A 17,524-nucleotide genomic window follows, 5' to 3' on the forward strand; every position below is an offset into this window, starting at 1 on the left:
AAGTAAAGGGTACTTTAGACGCTGCGATATCGGTACCGATATCGCTAGCGAGCGTACCCGCCCCCGTCGGTTGTGCGTCACGGGCAAATCGCTGCCCGTGGCTCACAACATCGCTAACACCCGTCACAATACTTACCTTCCCTGCGACGTGGCTCTGGCCGGCGATCTGCCTCCTTTCTAAGGGGGCGGTGCATGCGGCGCCACAGCGACGTCACACGGCAGCCGTCCAATAGCAAAGGAGGGGCGGAGATGAGCGGGACATAACATCCCGCCCACTTCCTTTCTTCCTCATTGCTGATGGACAGAGGTAAGGAGATGATTGTCGCTCCTGCGGTGTCACACATAGCGATGTGTGATGCCGCAGGAATGAGGAACAACCTTGCTACATACGAGAGGATTTTTGGTAAATAAACAACATCTCATATACCAACGATTTTTGTCTCTTTTGCGATCGTTTAAGGTCGCTCCTGCCTGTCACACGCTGCGATGTCGCTAACGGCGCCGGATGTGCGTCACAAACACCGTGACCCCGACAACATATAGTTAGCGATGATGCAGCGTGTAAATGGCCCTTTACTGTACAGCCCCCGTTTAAGAGCCACAGATTTCTTACTGAATTTGACATATCTTACTCCATTAGACTCATCATGAAGACTGATGTACAAAACGCCAATCCAATACTGTTGCTCTAATGGTTTTTATCTTTAAAATTGGTTTGAAAAACAATTAACATCCTACAAAACAAATCTATTTGTACTTCCTTATGTGGGATTCAATTGTAATTTCTCACTCTATTTTTAAAAAATGTTGCTAAAGTACGAAGGCACTGTCCTAAAAATTCTGTATTTTTATTTAGATGTTTTAATAATTTACTGTATCTGTAATGTACTAAGTGTACCTTGCTGTCACATCATTCCAGCAGCTGCTGCAATTGCGCTGATGGTGGAGCACAGGGGGCAATGGTTGCCTAGTTAGTCTGTGTACTTGACAAATCAAATAATCTGAATACCTGGCTGGTTGGCCAGTAAGTGCTCCACTTGGCTCAGACCCAATTTATTACCTAAATTTGACTTTGGATTCTCCCCTGATCTGTCTGCATACCTGCTGCTGTCCGTCAGACTGACTTCTCTTTGCCTGCCATTCTGAAACTTGTTATTTTACTGCTGGATATTGTCCTGGGCATGTTCCTGACCTGCTTGCACATCATTCTCTGTGTAGTTGTCCACATGTCTGACCTCAGTGATTGTAGCAGCATGCATGTAAAAAGAGGAAAAGCTGCCATCACCCCTTTTGAAGACGTTATGGTTATATACTCGTAATGCATTCAACAATGGTTTAAATGTTTTATCTGGTTTGTGTTCTGCAACAGTTAGTTAGCTGCAGACAGGGTTAACTATTGGGACCAGCCCAGGATGGGAGGAGCTACTTAGGTACAAGGAATGCAGTTACCTGTTGTTGAGCAGATACGGAGAAGTATTGAGAAGCGGAAATGTACAACCCAGGGATATGGGGTACTCGGTTCTGGGCAGTGTACATCTTGGGAATGTCACGATGGTCGCTGTAACCCGGTTCTGTGCCCTGGGACCTTTTTGTAATGGGGATATTTATAGGGGATTGGTACGTTTATTTGTGACGCCACTTGCGGTGTTGCGGCTAAGTGTAGGGCCACCCCTCTGAATGTCTCCACTGGGGCTGGTGGTATTAGCAGCTAGTATGGTAGTCCCTCCGCAAGTAGGGTATTGCCCCAGCAGGTGTATGGTGCAGTGGGCATCGAAGAAGGAATCCAGACAGGTATTCAGTGCAACTGGTTTACTCACTTGAGATGTGAAATGCTTGCCCGAGACCGGCTGGTTTCGCCTCCAAGTGCCCTTCATCCCAGTGCAAGTCTTGTTCTCTGGTACCTTCCTCCCCTGCACCTGTCTCTGGTAAGTGGGTCCCCGTGGTATAGAACACTGGGGGTCCCCATTCTGTGGTTTGTCCACTTCTGTTTGCCTGACGGTAGCATGAACCCTGTGGGGTTGGAGTCTCTGGTTCTGTCCCCAGTTCTCCCTTTGCTACTGAGTCTTCAGATTCTTTAGGGTCAGCAAGGTCCTTGATGGTCCTCTTTGCTGTGCAGGTGTTAACAGGTTAGATTGAAGCTCTTTCCTGTCCAAGGGTCCTGTACCCCATTGGTGCATAGTTCCGGGAGTACTCCACCGTACTCCACCGATAATCACTTCTCCTGGGTACCAAGTCACCGTCAACCTGAGTCAGGACGTTGCTCAGTCACACCTTCACTGTCAACTCACACACTGACTACTCTCCACAGTCTGGCCCTCCTACCTGGTCAACTAGTGGACTGGAGTGGCTCCACCTCTAGGTGGACGGCCATACATGGTCCCACCCTAGCTAAGTACCATTGTATGGGGGAATGTTGGGGAAAACTGGGATTACCTGGGTTTTTGGTGGTATTAGCAATGGGGTTCTGGGTTCCTAAGGAGGTAGGCCCTGCATCCTGGTGGGGATGCAGAACCTTGTAGCACCCTGAAGTGTTAAGGGCGCTACAGAAAGACCTATGGTCTGGCAGTTTGCAGACCTGCGTTGAAACTGATGTTTGTATGCCAAGAAAGGGAGGCAATATCCGATAGCATGTTCTGAAGAAAATAAGTACTAAGTAGCAGACGGATTAATGAACTCGGGGAAGGGGGGACTAAAGCAAGAATTATGAGTTAGACAGATTCCTAATTAGATATGAGCGAACCTCAGGCTTGAGCCTTGGGGTTTAGGCTCTGAAAATGATGTAAAAATCCCCGTGGTGAGTATCGCGCTGTGCTTGTGTCTGAGTGATTACCTGCATTGTGCGCGCTGCTAGTAATATTTGTTTATCACAAAGTTTTCATTCAGCATACTTAGCTGTTTTGTTCACAGAATTAAAAAGAAAACAAAAAAAAACACCACCCACTTTACTCCAGAAATGTTTTGCTATGGACCTAAAGCAAAACACTTCCGGATGGGTGGGCGGTGTTTTTTTTATTAATTCTTCATGAACATAGCTCAGGACACTGAATGAAAGCCTAATTTGTGATGAACAATCACTTGCAGCAGCTCGCACAATGCAGGTAATCATTCACACACAAGCACAGCACGCACTACCCCAAAAATAGCCTTCAGCCTTTTTGGAGTAGGTTTGAAATCTAAGCCTTACGCCAAAAATAAGCCTTAGCAGCATACTCAAACTAACAGTATCCTAAAATAGAGCTTGTGTAATGTGAGACTGGGTGGTAGTCGGAGGCGAGGGACGTCATCCAGCACCTGCCCGACACGTTACAGAAACTGGGTATGGAGTGTGCAGTGGAGTTAGCGTGGTGCGGTTACTTGAGGGCCAAGGTGCTTCTGCGCTGTCAGCCCAGTGCTGCTGGTCCAGGGCACGTACTACAGGTTCTTTTCCATAGGAATAAAACACATATTTGTGCCAGCTGTAAAACACTTGAACTTTACTGCCAACAGTTTCCGCATACCAACATACTTCTCCAACAGAGAGGCACATATACTTTACAGACTTGGTTTCACAGTACAATATGGCTCTTCCCATAATGGCTGTACACAGAGTCCCACTGGCTACCATGGAGCATGAGAGTTGCTTTACTTCAGGTGTAGGCACTTCACCATTCCCTGAGAGGCTATTTTACACTGGGCTGCAGCTGAGGATCCAATCCCGCAGTGACAGTGGCTGTCCGAAGACTAAGGCCATTACAATAACCGCACTCTTCTCTTTAGCCTGCTTGCCACAGGGGAACGGTTCTTGTTTACTCTCACCACTTCCATGTCACCGCTCTGCTACAGACTGCTTCAGATCACCAGCTTCTGTCTTCCTCCTCTCCTCTCTTCTGCCTGTTTCTCTCCCACCACACCACTCTGCTACATTGCTTTACTCCATGCCTATCCCTAACTAACTAAAACCAGGAAATCCTACCAACTTTATCCCCTTCACTGTGGGCCGGGCCTTTCTCACTAACCCTTTCAGTCCTGTTACTGTACCTTCTTTCTGAGACTCCCTACTAGCAGTTAGAGTCAAGTATCATCTAGTGGTAGCTGACAGTACTGTGACATAACCCACATGAAATAAAATAAGAGGATGTTACAAAGCAAGCTTTCGAAACATCTCAGGTCTCTTCATCAGACATGGTATGACAAAATATTTGAAGAAACACAAATATATACACAAACAGAGCAGAGGGATGGCATCATAAAAGGACATTTAAATACACAAACACTGAGCTTAGAGAGTGAATCTTTAATTAGCTTTGATTAGTGGTGTGAAAGTTTTATTGTCCTAATATCCCTGTAGGATCAGAGGCCTGGTGCCCTCAGTCTCTGGAGCAGACCCCTCAGATTCAGTAGTGTGTCATAAATCCTCCTGACAGATTAAGTCCTGTGTGAACAGAGTTAAAGATTGTAATAAATTTGTATTCCCAGACCCTTCGATGGTTCTGTGATCTGAAGTTGTCTTTTTTTTCATATGACAACTTTCATAGGGTTTATGTTGTGTCCTGAAGTACAGAAATGTTTGGCCACAGGTAAATGGTTTTTTTTGTCTGTAATTGTGTGGCGGTGAGATCTCTTTCTTGCTCTGTCTCTGTCCTGTTTCTCCAACATAGAGACCCCCAAAACGACATATAGTGCACAGGATTAAGTACACCACATTGGAGGAGGAACATGTGAATGTCCCAGGAATCTTATAACCCTTCTTTGTGTTAGGGATCTGTATCTGGTATTTGGTCTCTACATGAGAGTAGGTTTTGCAGATCTTTATATTGCAAATATAAGTTCCCTGCTGTGGTTACACCCAGCTTCGGCCTGGTCAAGTCAGGGGTTAACTTACCCTGCCTCGTTCTGGATCCCAAGATGCTATATCTTGCTGCTGCACCTATGGTTCAGCGCCAGTGATATTTCTGCCTTTCAGCGTGTATACTGGCTATGGTGAGTGTTCCCGATCTTTCCTGCCTCCCTGCTACTGTGTCCTGACTTATACCTTTCCCAGTTGGTCTGCCTGTCTTGGTCCCCGACTACCCGTTCCTGTCTGCTGTTTTCCCCTGTCCTAACCTGTTTGTCCTCCTCCCTTATCTGTATTTGGACTTTCCGGCTGCTGACCTGTATCATCGCTCCTGACTTCGGCATTCATCTCTCCCTTTTGGTTTGTACGCTACTCTTCGGCTCCTGACTCTTTGCTAGCCCCTGACCACGATTTGTCTCTCCCCGTGCTTCTGTGTTAGACCTCTTGCTGCTGACTCGGATGACTGACTTCTCTGCTGACTCCTAGTGGTTTCTTGCTAAACTGCACTCTGAAGCTATGCTACCTATGGCTTCATTAACTTCAGTAGTGACAGTTAGTAAGTGAATGGGTAATTAAGAGAATGAATATTCATCCTCCTCTGCTGTTATCTCGCCCACCACTCTGAGTCCAACACTGCATCTGCACTCTGCCTGCTGTATTACTGGTACTGCCAACCTGAGTATCACACTGCAATCATCAGCGACTCTCCTCAGCTGAGAGTGACAGTGTGTATGTCTATGCAACTGTTACACTCAGCTGAGGAGAGTCGCTGATGATTGCAATGTGATTCTCAGGTTGGCAGTACCAGTAATAGAGCAGGCAGAGTGCTGGTGCATTTCAGGACTCAATGGGAGTCCTGTATTTAAGGGGCTATGTGGGGGCTAATATTGTATATAGGATTCTAGGTGGGGACTCATGCTGTATATAGGAGGATATGTTGGGGCTCATTCTCTACATAGGAGAATGTGTGGGAGTTTACGCGGTATATAGTGAGGGTGATAGCTCAATATTTACTCACACAATTAATATAAAATTAATCAGAATTAATGCCATACTTTTGGTTTAGCCCTCCCGAACAGTCACATTTTCTCATGTGGCCCCAGGGGAAAATTACTTTCCCACCCCTACTCTATTATGGAAAGCGCTATATTAGATATAGCACTTGACATACCTTGAAAAAAAAATAGTTTTTTATCATTTTATGTCTGCAGATCTGCACCAGTACATTAATCATGTGACCTATCACATAATCTATCAAAGGGGATTGTGTGATGTGTCACATGATACATCGAGGCGGGGGGGCCTATGCCTTCTAAACTACACAGGGCCCTGGTTACTCTTAATCCGCCCCTTGGTGGAACTGGCGCAGCAAAGTACAAATGGATCCTTTGGCGGGGCAAGGTTCTGCCATAGTAATAGACCTTAAAAGTTCAGCACATAACCTGACTTTAAGTTTGCTTTCAAACCAATTAGAAGAGCGGAGCAGCCAAAATATTATTTTGAAAGTTCCTGGAGATTTTCCTGCGAAATTCAATTTGAGTATAATGTCTCTTATTATACTCTTGGGTCTTTCTACACCCCAGAGCATAATAATTGTAAAATAAAAAAAAATGTTTAAAATACTTATACCTCCCCCTTACCGCTAACCTATCTGATCCTCTGCTCCTGACCATAACCTATCCAACCCTTGCTACATCTTCAGATTGCTCCTTGCACTAAAATCCCTGGGACTTCCAGCTTTGAAGAGGCTTCGGAGGGTTTTACGCATGACATCACTTCATGATGCTGGGACATTTTCCGCACTTGCGCAGAATCCTCCAGGGCCTCATCAAAGCTGGAAGTCCTGCTCTAGCATGAGAGGAGTCAGAGAGGTGGGCAGTAAGGTGAGCAAAAGTATTGTTTTTAGTTTTTAACTGTTTTGATGGCCTCATTTTGCTGATTCTGCTCAGAAGCAAATTACAAAAAATCTGCATTTTCACAAATAAATATAGAATTAAATTCCACTATAATTTATTCATTCATATCTAAAGCCATTTCCTAGGGTCTCTATTCTCTGGGATGATTCAGAAATAACCATTTAGACCTCATAGATGAATTATCCTATGTGTGCAATGATAACAATAAGAACAATGCAATTAAAAGCGGATGTGTTCAGTTTAGTTAGAGGTCGGATCCTCAGACTCCTTGCCATGGGTCTTACTCTTCTTAAAGTATTGCTTGTTTGTACATCCTTATTTTATTACCAAAACTAGCAGTGTATGGTAAGCTCATCAATAATTCACTACACAGATGTGTGCACATTGCTCTGCTAGTACCTCCTTGTACACAGCAGAAAGTGAAATATAAATTAACATAGAAACAAGGTGACAGCTGGAACCGCAGGGAACCCAACAACAAAAACAAGCTTATACTTATCCATTGAAAAACTATAGTTATATTATGCAGTTACAACAATTAGGCAAGGAAACTTCATGGACAGCTGTGGCGTAGCTGACAGCTTAAAGGGGTTCTCCAACAAATGTAATAAAATAATACACATTTAAATATTAAACATTTTTCTGAATACCTTTATTTAGCAAAAAAGTAGTCTTTATCTACTTGTTTTTAAACATGGCAACTGCCAGGACATACAGAAAGACAGACCGTGTAAAGCACAGCATGAGATGAATGCACTAACACTGTTAGGCGGGCTTTGCACACTACGACATCGCAGGTGCGATGTCGGTGGGGTCAAATCGAAAGTGACGCACATCCGGCGTCACTTGCGATGTCGTAGTGTGTAAATCCTAGATGATACGATGAACGAGCGCAAAATCGTCGTCATCGTATCATCGCTGCAGCCTCCGACATTTCCATAATGCCGGGGGAGCGACAGGTACGATGTAGTTCCTCGTTCCTGCGGCCGCACACATCGCTGTGTATGAAGCCGCAGGAGCGAGGAACTTCACCTTACCTGCAGCCGGCTGCAATGAGAAGGACGGAGGTGGGCGGGATGTTTACATCCTGCTCATCTCCGCCCCTCCACTTCAATTGGCCGCCTGCCGTGTGACGTCACTGTGACGCCGCACGACCCGCCCCCTAAGGAAGGAGGCGGGTCGCCGGCCAGAGGGACGTCACACGGCAGGTATGTGCGTGTAAAGCTACCGTAGCGATAATAATCGCTACGGCAGATTTCACTATATATCGAACGTGCGACGGGGGCGGGACTATCGCTGCAGCATCGGTAACACATTGTTACCGATGTTGCAACATGCAAAGCCCGCCTTAGGCTGACTGAGATGGATGTGCATTCTCAGTCAGCTAAAAAAAAAAAAGTATCAACCTCCCTTTGCTCAGTGTCCTGTCAATTTGACTAAACAGAGGAATGTAAGTTCATGATGCCTGACAGGATACTACTCTGACTTGATGTCACATGTATAAGACAGGCTCAGGATCAGAGTGCTCTTTTACAATCTAGACCAGTGGTTCCCAAACTCCAGTCCTCACGACCTCTAACAGGTCATGTTTTCAGGATTTCCTTAATATAGCACAGGTGATGTCTTGATAATGATTCCATCACCTGTTCAACAGTAAGGAAATCCTGAAAACATGACTTGTTGGGGTCCATGAGGACTGCAGTTTGGCAAACCCTGATCTAGACCATGCACATTTAAACGGTGTTGTTTTCCTTTAGGCCATGTGCGCACGTAGCGTTTGTCCCTGCAGAAATTTCTGAAGCAATTTGAACAGCACACGTGCGCTTCAAATCGCTGCAGAAGAGTCCGTAACGAAAAAAAAAAGCCAATTTCATGCGCTCAGACTGCAGCCCCTCCCATAGACAGGGCGGGCGCTGCATGCAGAGCGCAGGAAAGAAGTGACATGTCACTTCTTAGAACACACGCTTCGGGCAGCAGCCGAAGCGCTGCGCTCTAAGACGCCACGTGCACACGTTTCCTGCATAATCTTCATAGATTATGCTGGGGACGCAGGATGCATGCAGTTACGCTGCGGTGCAGATTGCAGCGTAGCTGCATGCAAATACGCAACGTGCGCACATAGCCTTAGGCACTTTAGGAGTAACTTCTTTTCTGGTGCTGCAGCAGACTTAATCAGCTGCCGGCAGATGCTCATTTCCGGCCTGTATATAATCCCTCTGTTTCCTGTAGGGGTTGCTGGATATTCAACTCAGTTGGAGTCTAGCCCAGGAGCAGAGAGGATGAGTCAGGAAGACCCGCAGAGAAATCCACTGCAGCTTAAGGTCCCAACCATTATTTTGACCAATATGAAATAAAGTTTATATTAATCAATAAATCTTGGAATAATAATTCCCACAATTGAATAGTTAATAAAAATGCTGATATCCTGAGATAATCTTATACAGTATATGTGTCCTTACTGTGTACTGTGTAATTGCCGTGTCTGACCGTACAGAGATATAGTCTGATCATACCAAATTTCCTGGGCCAAGGAAAAGGTAAAAAAGTATAAAGACATTACAGCACGGGATCACAGCTGATTCTTCTTGTAAGGTAAAACATTTCCCTGTCTTTTAAAAAAAAAATGGTTTACTTCAAAGATATAATTATTTGCAATCCTGTACTTTAATACCTGTATACTTTTTTAGTTCCTTCCCTTTCCAGGATACGTGATATGATCAGACCATGTTCCTGTACGATCAGACACGGCTATTACACAGCACATAGCAGGACACATATATAAGATTATCTCAGCACAGGAACATTTTTTTTTAAACACATCCAATTGTGGAAATTATAATTATTCCAAGATCTATAAATTAAAATGAACTTTAAAGTTAACTTTCTTTGTTGGAAAACCCAAGGACCTTTTGGAGATGTGCATTAAGGTCCATGAGCTTAAGGGACACCACTGCTTATAAAACACAAACCCTATTTAAGGCCTCTGCCACACTCACGTGAAAATCACGCAAGTGCCGAGAGACACGTATTTCCCCTGCGTGTTGCGCGCAGGTAAGTACGTGTCTATGGTACGTGCGGGCCACGTGTGTTCTACATGTGCTATCCGCGATAGCACACATAGAACCGGTAATTTACATACTCACGTGGTCCTTCCTGCTGTCCGTGGTGCTGATCCTCGGTCTCCAGCCCTCCCGTCTCCCCGCTGCTGCTGCTGCCAGGCAGTGAAGTGAATATTAAATGAGTATAATGAGTGGCGGTCGGCAGCAAGAGGCAGCAGCGCAGAGACAGGAGGGCTGGAGAAGGTGAGTAAATGTTTTGGGTTTTTTTCACTGACACGTGTGTTTTCTCCGGCGCGTGTCACACGGGACCGCATCCACACTACACCCGTGTGGTACGGGTGCGGGCCGTGTGACACCCGTGCTGCCGGAGAAAACACTGACATGTCAGCGTTTGGAAAAACGCAGACACGTACAAACGCACACGGACACACGTTCCGTGTGGTTTTACGTGTGTGTGCCTGCTACAATAGGGTAGCATTGCTTAACGTGTCTCCGTGCCGCCGGTATGTGCAAAAAATGACAAACACGTGCGATGTGTGTTGCAGGCCTAAAAGTGCTTGCAGGCCACTGCTGCTCTAATGCAATAATCAGTAACCTAGGAATCAAGCAGTAATTAATAAAATTAAGAATTACTTCATTATTGAAAATGCAGAGGATTTTTAAATTTCATCAGTAAAATAATACAGGAGTTAAGGCACCAGAACACATCATTAATTAATAATTAATTAATAATTAAGGCACCAGAACACATAAAGAAAAAAATGAAAGGCATGTGCACACAATGTGTTTTTGTTGCTTTTTTTTCAGCAATGTTTTGTCACAAAAAATTTGTCACCTAAGGCCTATTTCACACGTCAGTGATTCTGGTACGTACAGTACAGACCAAAAGTTTGGACACACCTTCTCATTCAAAGAGTTTTTTTTTTATTTTCATGACTCTGAAAATTGTACATTCACATTGAAGGCATCAAAACTATGAATTAACACATGTGGAATAAAATACTAAAACTGAAAATATGTATTATATTCTAGGTTCTTCAAAGTAGCCACCTTTTGCTTTGATTACTGATTTGATTGGTCGCCAGAAATGGTTTTCACTTCACAGGTGTGCCTATCAGGTTTAATAAGTGGGATTTCTTGCCTTATAAATGGGGTTGGGACCACCATTTGTGTTGTGCAGAAGTCTGGTGGATACACAGCTGATAGTCCTACTGAATAGACTGTTAGAATTTGTATTATGGTAAGAAAAAAGCAGCTAAGTAAAGAAAAATGAGTGGCCATCATTACTTCAAGAAATGAAGGTCAGTCAGTCTGAAAAATTGGGAAAACTTTGAAAGTGTCAGCAAGTGCACTGCCAAAAACCATCAAACGCTACAAAGAAACTGGCTCACATGAGGACCACCCCAGGAAAGGAAGACCAAGAGTCACCTCTGCTGCGGAGGATAATTTTATCCGAGTCACCAGCCTCAGAAATCGCAGGTTAACAGTAGCTCAGATTACAGACCAGGTCAATTCCACACAGAGTTCTAGCAGCAGACACATCTCTAGAACAACTGTTAAAAGGAGACTTTGTGCAGCAGGCCTTCATGGTAAAATAGCTGCTAGGAAACTACTGCTAAGGACAGGCAACAAGCAGAAGAGACTTGTTTGGGCTAAAGAACACAAGGAATGGACATTGAACCAGTGGAAATCTTTAATTTGGTCTGATGAGTCCAAATTTGAGATCTTTGGTTCCAACCACCGTGTCTTTGTGCGATGCAGAAAAGGTATAGTGATGGACTCTATATGCCTGGTTCCCACCGTGAAGCATGGAGGAGGAGCTGTGATGGTGTGGGGGTGCTTTGCTGGTGACACTGTTGGGGATTTATTCAAAATTGAAGGCATACTGAACCAGCATGGCTACCACAGCATCTTGCAGCAGCATGCTATTCCATCCGGTTTGCGTTTAGTTGGACCATCATTTATTTTTCAACAGGACAATGACCCCAAATATACGTCCAGGCTGTGTAAGGGTTATTTGACAAAGAAGGAGAGTGATGGGGTCCTACTCCAGATGACCGGGCCTCCACAGTCACCAGACCTGACCCCAATCGAGATGGTTTGGGGTGAGCTGGACCGCAGAGTGAAGGCAAAAGGGCCAACAAGTGCTAAGCATCTCTGTGAACTCCTTCAAGACTGTTGGAAGATTATTTTCGGTGACTACCGCTTGAAGCTCATCAAGAGAATGCCAAGAGTGTGCAAAACAGTAATCAAAGCAAAAGGTGGCTACTTTGAAGAACCTAGAATATAAGACATATTTTCAGTTGTTTCACACTTTTTTGTTAAGTATTTCATTCCAAATGTGTTAATTCATAGTTTTGATGCCTTCAATGAAAATCTACAATTTTCAGAGTCATGAAAATAAAGAAAACTCTTTGAATGAGGTGTGTCCAAACTTTTGTTGGTCTGTACTGTATGTGCTAGTTTTTATACATACCAGAATCACGGACATACGCAGACCTATTATAATCAATAGGTTTGCACACACATCAGTGATTTCTCACTGACCGTGTCTCAATGCGGCGTACACGCGTGTCCATTATTGCTGCACGGAGACATATCGTTTTTTTTTCTGGCATCACTGATGTCCCACGTGAAACACGTAACAAAAAAACACAGACATTGAAAATAAAAAACATTTTTAACTCACCTTCTCCAGCGCTGCTTATCTCCGGCCTCAGCTGCCTCTGCTTCACAGCCGGCTGATTTTTCTCATATATATTCATGTATGTGGAGCACCCCCCGGGGTCAGGTAAGATACTCGACATCGGGCCGGTGAGGGACAGGGGATGTCACTGGTGGCCCTGCCCGATTTCATGACCCCCGAGGTGTCCACAGAGGGGGGATGGAGGATGGTGGGGAATAGTGTTGTCTCGTGACGCCACCTGCGGTACGCGGCCAGGGAATAGCCGCTGCTGCTGTCGCTGTCCTCTGGGGTGGATGGTTGTAGCAGCTATTATGTTTCTGCTACCCACAGGTGGAGTGGGCCCCAGGGAGGATAATGAGGGGAGTAGTGATGGCGGGCGCCAAAGCGCAGGGCACCGGCAAGGACAGGCAGACACAGTCTCTGCAGGTTCAAGGTTTCTCAACTCACAGTCCTGGTTAACCTGGGAGATGCCGGTCACCGCCGTGATGGGCCAGAGTCGATCTCTGATCTGTTGGAGGTCAGAACCGGTACAGTAGACGGTGGGCCCTTCCTCCTTGCGCCTTTAAAGATGTATCCCATGGCCTGAAGCTTCTTGGGGACCCCGGTTCTTGAAAAGTGTTTACTCCGTCCCGTATGTAGGTGCCACGGGTCCGTGGTCGGGCCTGACTTAGATGACGATCCCAGACAATCCCCCTGGCCTGCAGATTTTGGTGATACAACTTGAAGTATGTTTCACCCTAGGATTCTGCACCCTGCACTGCGACGGTCCCGAGGGAGCAATGAAGCTCTCTCCTTGGCAACCCTATTGACTCCTGTGTCCCACCAGAGCCACTTGTAAAACCCGTCTCCTCTCTTCCTCTCCTGCTGGAGAACTCTTAACTGTCATGTTGCTCCTAACTCCACCCCATGTTTGGTGACTTCCTTAAGACCCAACCCTAGCCATTCCCCAGTGGGAAGGCCACCTAGCTATGTGTATGTTTTGGTATGTTGTGAAATCGGTACCGACCTCCTCTGGATCCAGGATTAGTACCGCACATTAAGTGGGGTGCAATACCCTGTGGCGACTGAAGCCTCACATATGCAGGAACAGCCGACTCGGAAGTAGCTGCATCGAGGGCGGAAACACAGCAGAGCCAAATAGTTCAGCATCACGGACAGCAGGAGCGGGGACAGGTGAGTTTATCTCCATGTGCAATCAGGTATCAAGGAGCATGGATAATGGATTGCACATGGACAACCCACGTGTGCAGTGAATCACGGCACATGGAGGGACACATGCGTTTTTTACACGTCAGTGAAAAATGTCTGTGTATTTCACTGATGTGTGAAACGGACCTAAGAGAGCTAGGTACTGTCAGGGAGTCTAACAATAGTTTATTCCACTCTCCTAATTGAATAATACCTACACATTGGGCTCAATTTGAATGAGCAAGTTTATGGTGAAGTCTAAAGAAAAGGCTGCCGGGCTGAAGATGCGCTGACAGCTACTTAATGTGTGCGGATTTATAGTGAATTCATAGTCTTCATAAATGTATTACTGTCTTGGAAAGAGAACGTTCTATGTGTTTACTGATAACGAGAGGCTGGAATAGCACATTAATTCACTGAGTGCAGCCAAGATTATATCCACGAAAAATAACTGCTAAATTCAATGCATAAGTAGCATACTGGATATGGAAAGGCAATCAAAACACTTATTATCATAGTGATACATTACTCGTCTCTACGTGGGTCCGCAGACACAGCACCAACTGTGTGTCATGATCAGGTCATTTGTTCACAAATTTGAGCATTTGGATGATAAATAATATCAAACAATACAATGCCAGACTTTGTATGCATGTTCAGGGTGGTACTTACAGCTGTCCATGACACTCAGTCTGAATACTCCCCTAACAAATGGGTTTTACAGGATCAGTTATTCATATACGAGTTCAATCTTTGTTACAACTTTGATAAATCTTGTATCTATTATAGTCTATTGAGCTGTTCACATGTCCGTGTATTTGTGCAGACAGTGGTTGGCATCAAATCACGGAGATATGCCGATTTTCATCCCTTGCAGTGGAGAGAGGAGTTCAAACTTTAGCTCCTCCTATTCCACTGCTCAATAAAAGATCACAGCAGCAGCTGCTAGAATTTTTGACTGTACAAGAGAAAAATACCACCACAGGGAACTAATATCAGTTGGACCAGTAGTCTGCTAGCCAGATGGAAACCCTACTTGCCTTTCAACCCTACTCTGCTTTCTTAAGGCTGTCTTTTATACATGCAAATAGTAAACTGTGTTCCACTTAGGCTCCCTTCACACAAATTGAACATTTTTCATGGTTCATGGTGTAGGTACATATGTTCGTCCATGTGTGTGTTTTGTGTGCTGTTTGTGTGCTATCCTTGTGACATCCGGATAGCACACTGACAGCACAAACTTATATACTTACCTGTCTCTGGCGCTTCTGTCACACTTGTCTCCGTGTCCTCAGTCAGTGCAATTAATATTCAGGAGCATAACGAGCTGGCCCAGAAGAAAGTGTTGAAGGCCCTTCTCAGCAAGCCGCTATCCTGTTTGTGATGCCAGAAATTGAGGTTGACCCACTGGGGTGGTGCCAGATGTTGCAGAGGGGATATGTAGTTGGACTGGCAGCAGATTATACTGTGTGTCACAGTAGTGGGTTGCTGGACCCCTAAATGCTTCCCTCGTGTCCACAAGAATTGTCAATAGTGGAAGGTGGCACTTACGGAGATGGTATAGGACCCCCTGGGGCGCTCCTATGGAGGTGGTGTCTGGGTGCAGGTGTTGGAGCACCCATGATGTTTGTGCAATTACAAGCAGCCAGATACATGAGTGAACTTCCAAACATAACAATTTACTGAAGGGAATAATAGCATGCATTCTGTCTCTTAAAGGCAAAATGGCAGCAGTTCACTGTATAAGATACACTTAGTAGGTGTCTTCTCCTAATGCAACAAGCAAGCTTAGGCCTCTCAGGGTGGCTGGAGTACAGTTCTCGCTTGCTGTTGGTGGTAATATAATTCACAGTCCAGGTAATGCTTTGCTATTGGAGGGACCTTCACGGGTTGGCTCCCCATGGTGACACACTAGTGGTATGGAGTTACTCTCTGTTTTGGTGCTACTATTCCCTATTACAGGGGTAGAGCAGACAGAGTTTGTGGCATAGAAATCACATTACACTAATTCTGGCTGGAAACGCATAGAAAACCAGTATACGGGAGAGCCCATGTTCAGCCTTATCTCTCCTGGCTGTAGGAAGCTTCTTTCCTTTGTGGAGGCGATTATATAGAGAGAAAGATATCCCCTCAGCATGGATTCTCTCCTGAATAGACTGGACCAGACTGGACTGTTTACAGGACCTGTAAGCGCTGAAGTGGAAGGCTTCTCCTAGCCGTTTCTATGGCAGCTTGTTTTGAGGAGAATGATCGTCTAACTTTCATACGCATACATTGACCAGTAGATGGCAGCAAAGTACATTTAACAATCCTCAGTGGACGCACATCATAACACAATGCATTACATACTCCCTAGCGCACAGTGCACAAAGTAATTCTGGCACACTGGAACAGATCTACTGCCACACAACAACTGTATAACTCAGCAGCAGTAGAAAGAGTACTGGGATACCACACATATGTATGTAAAATTATTTTCTTCATGAGAGCATATGTTTGTGACAGAGGGTCCAGAGCTCCACAACACAGAGTGGCTCAGGTGGACCCCACACATCCATACATTACATGGGCAGCCATTCATTGTAATGGATGGCATGAATTGGTTAATTTCAGCCATTGCAGTGACACGAATAGGCAGCTTCTCCCAGTTATATCAGCTGATCCTTGGGGGTTAAAGAACATAACAATTTAAGAAACAGCTGTCCTACCTTAAACTGTGCACCAGAGTCCTGAGAATCCTGTGGTTCCGCACAGCTTCCTCGACAAGTTCTCACTGCCATGAATATAAGTATTGCCAGGCCTAGGGCAAAACTCCTCATCTTATCAAGGATTATAGTCTTCTTCTCTCACTGTTTGGTAGCAGCAACTGAGAAATCAAATGCAAATAAATCAATAATTTTGCATTGAGAAAACTTTATATACAACAAATGATGCAATATTATTTAACTATGATAAAATACTATCTCTATACCAATTCTTGGACCTAGGTAAGTTTAGGTGACTGGCTAGGGCTCCACCTTGCAAAAAAGATAGGATCAGAAGTCGGACGTACAGTCAGAAATACATATCTCATTTTCTGCTTAGTTTGTATTGAGAAGTGCAACAAAAAATACTGACAGAAAGTGATCTACTGTATGCAGCAATTTTTTCTGTTAAAAGGAATGAAGAGATTTGGTTGTAAGACATGTACCTGATGTTGAATGACCCTCTGTGCTCCGGACTAAGTACTACATGCTGGGAGTCCAGACGAGAAGCCATTGACTGGACAGTGTAATATTTTTACAGAAGTTTTAAAAAGAAATTCCCAGCAAGCGGCATTGTATTTCAAAAGTTGCACGGAAAACTTTTAACACTCTCTAATTACAAAATAATAAGTTATCGGTTTCAATTCCACAGGGTGTGCTGGGGCTTGAGATACCCTTGCATAAGTTTATACTGGATACTTCTGAAGGACTTGCACCTACATTTGTAACTGTCCAATCCTTTGGCCCTCTCACCCCAGGCTGGTTCCTCTGCCAGCAGTGACTTTCACTTTCTTCTTCTTTAGCACGTCTTAGCACACACTTGCACTTCTGGTCCTCTTGTCTGCATTGGCTTAATCTTCACTTATAGTGCCCTTTGGCTGAAACAGCTTGCTTGGCTTTTTGCTTGAAAACTACTTCAGGCAGTAGGCACTCACCACTGTCTCTGTTTCTGACTACAGCTGAGGGGACAACTTCATCTTCAGCCTCACTCATGTCTCCATATCCCTGAAATTGAGACACAATGGCAGGCCTCTATTCTCTTACAACTCCTGTCTTATTACAAGACAAGAAAGCTGTGAAAAGATAAGGCGCAAATAGGGTCTTACCCGGTAAAACAC

General features: G+C 44.9%; 1 protein-coding gene across 1 annotated transcript in view; it reads right to left on the reverse strand.

The window, feature by feature from the left end:
* Positions 1–17,524, reverse strand: part of TAC3 (tachykinin precursor 3) — a 183,094-nt gene that overhangs the window by 144,359 nt on the left and 21,211 nt on the right. The window contains exon 2 of the mRNA XM_075334464.1: positions 16,371–16,528. Within this exon, the coding sequence (XP_075190579.1) occupies positions 16,371–16,481 (111 nt within the window). The 5' untranslated portion in view covers positions 16,482–16,528. The remainder of the gene's footprint in view (positions 1–16,370; positions 16,529–17,524) is intronic.

The sequence above is a fragment of the Anomaloglossus baeobatrachus genome, chromosome 2 (assembly GCF_048569485.1).
Source record: "Anomaloglossus baeobatrachus isolate aAnoBae1 chromosome 2, aAnoBae1.hap1, whole genome shotgun sequence".
NCBI lineage: Eukaryota > Metazoa > Chordata > Amphibia > Anura > Aromobatidae > Anomaloglossus > Anomaloglossus baeobatrachus.